Below are 2,676 nucleotides of genomic sequence, written 5' to 3'. Positions count from 1 at the left end.
CTTATCCAAGATAATAATGAGACATTTTATCGACAGCAAATTAAAGATATTGTAGACTGGTGCAGCAGTAACAATCTTTACTTAAATGTATCTAAAACTAAGGAAATGGTTGTAGACATTCGGAAAGCTATAAATCCAAAATACCCTATATTTATTAATGATGTCCCAATCGACTTTGTTGAGGAATTTAAATTCCTTGGTATTTATATATCCAATGATATAAAGTGGCAACGTAACGTGCAAACAATTGTGAAAAGAGCACAGAAAAGAATTTATTTTTTGCGTAGGCCTAAATCTTTTGGAATGCATCCGACTATTTTGATGTCTTTTTATAGAGCAGTAATTGAAAGCATTTTAACATTATCTATAACCGTTTGGTTCGGGGGCGCTACCGAAAACGACTTATATGCCCTTAACAGAATCGTCAGGACTGCAACGCATATCATTGGTTTGGAACAAATGCCTCTGAAAACCATTTTCCATGATCGGCTTCTTAAAAAGGCAGAGGCTATTATGGGCGACCAAACTCATCCTGCCTCAAACCTATTCCAAATGATGCGCAGTGGTCGACGTTTTCGTTCATTGAAAGCCACTAAGGCTAGATTCAGGAATAGTTTCTTTCCTAGAGCAATTAGGGCTCTACATTGTAGGTAAATGTTCCATACTTTTGCACTTAGTTTCTTTGTTTGTGTTTGTTCTGCCTTTTGGAATGTGTTTTTACCACAGAGCAAAACAAATTTCTATGTTCTCCTGAACAATGACAATAAAATATGATTGATTGATGAATGATATAAACAATACAGAAAGCGGGCAAAATATTTGTTAAAAATGCAGATTTCATAGATGATATCTACGATCTTAATATATGCGAGTAAGATTCTAGAAGAGTCTTGCACTCATAAGATGTGAATAGATCTAGTACGCTTGTCCTCTCAAGAGTAATACAAAAAAAAGTGTTCAACACATCTTATGTGTTAAGTCAGATTTTCAATAGATAAATTATGTTTCACTACCCACTTTTATTTCATGTTTTTTTTATTTTCATAAAATTATTACACATGAAATAGGCCTACTATATAACATCAAGCTAACTGAAATACAGTAACCGTAGTTTAACATTATATTTTTTTATGAAATTATTAAATAGATTTGTTTTTTGGTGTTTTTTTTTTTTTTTTTTATAAATTTAATGCTAAAGATTTGCTCAAATATTTTGCTTTTTTTTTACTTAATATGCTGGCTTTTTTTCCCTCTTAACAATCAATTCATTAAAATTAATTTGGTCAATATAATATAGACGATAATAAATATTTTGGGATGTATGTCCACCTAGGGAAATGGTCCAGACATTACGATTACCGTTTAGATACTCTACCAACTGAGCTATGAAGCCAAGTGGTGTTTTTTTTTTTTTTTTTTTCGGGTTTTGCATAATACACAATGAATAATTGATTGATATTATCTTAATAGATTTGTTTTGTTTTCTCCAATAAAACTTAAATAATGATAAATAAAACTTGCTTGAATATTTTATACTTTTTCCCCCATTAATTGCTGTTTTTTTTTTTTGTTATCTTAAATTCTAAAACAGTCATTACAAAATTGATTAAGAAATTTATCAAATGTATATTACTCGATCGATCAGTCAATTAATCAATAAGCAATCAATCCATTACAATCGATCTTCATGGTCTTTATTTGTTTTTTTTTTCAGTCAGGTTATTGCATAATACGCACTGAATGATAGTAAAGCACATGAAAATAACTTTTATGGTATAGAGATAAAACACATTAAAACATATTAAAATAGATATATAATGTGTTATATGATAAGGATATATGTTCATATTTATTATTGGAAATTTGTCATAATTTTTGTTTATTTAAATATAACATTGCTCATATTTACATTTAATTGTAAATGTTGGAATTTAATCTTATTATACGTGAAAATTTATATGAACAAATTAGAATTGATTACCTTTTTCTACAATATTTATAGAGGGTAACAATTCAAGCGTATCCTCGAAAGTCATGTGATATCAGGGGCCATCTTACATAAATGACTTCGGGTTTAGTAGTAATTTAGCAATTTTTTTTTTTTTTTGGTGTCTAGAATTCTTCTAATTAAAGATAGTGGTTTTTAATATTCTCTATTCAATATTACTAGCGTAACCATCCTACACTATCGGTATTCAATTATTTATTATTGTTATGTATGTAGTAGTTATATAGCAACATCTATAATAGAAAAAAAATGCATTGAAATCACGATTTATTTTAAAATGATCATTAATTTGAAGAAGACATGTAATTTTAACCTGATATAACTATAAAGCTGTCAGTTTATACGTTCGATTAAAATGCTATTAGAAAAGTAACGACACCCACTGCAGTGAACTTAAGAGCATAGGTTTCTTTTCACCTTATCTCGTTTCATGTAGTGAAAATGATACATGTATCATCAGTAAATCCGACATTAACATATAATAATAATTAACAAGAGCAACAGCAGCAACAACAACAAAAATAATGGCCTAATTTGCTTTTATAGAACGGCGACACGGCATTAATTTGGGCTGCAAGATGGCGCGACGCACCCATTGATGTAATGGAGAGTATGCTAAAAAAGGCCACAGAAGAAAATATAGATCACCAGAACAAGGTGAGTCGAAA

General features: G+C 29.7%; 1 protein-coding gene across 1 annotated transcript in view; it reads left to right on the top strand.

The window, feature by feature from the left end:
- LOC117100243 overlaps nucleotides 1–2,676 on the top strand; it is a 32,820-nt gene that overhangs the window by 13,946 nt on the left and 16,198 nt on the right. The window contains exon 3 of the mRNA XM_033239844.1: nucleotides 2,555–2,665. Within this exon, the coding sequence (XP_033095735.1) occupies nucleotides 2,555–2,665 (111 nt within the window). The remainder of the gene's footprint in view (nucleotides 1–2,554; nucleotides 2,666–2,676) is intronic.

This window comes from Anneissia japonica, unplaced genomic scaffold (genome assembly GCF_011630105.1).
Source record: "Anneissia japonica isolate Jap-2015-1 unplaced genomic scaffold, ASM1163010v1 scaffold6788_len1366326_cov149, whole genome shotgun sequence".
NCBI classification, from domain to species: Eukaryota; Metazoa; Echinodermata; class Crinoidea; order Comatulida; family Comatulidae; genus Anneissia; species Anneissia japonica.
The sequence above is the reverse complement of the archived record's forward strand: the minus strand, read 5'-3'. Positions and strand labels throughout refer to the sequence as shown.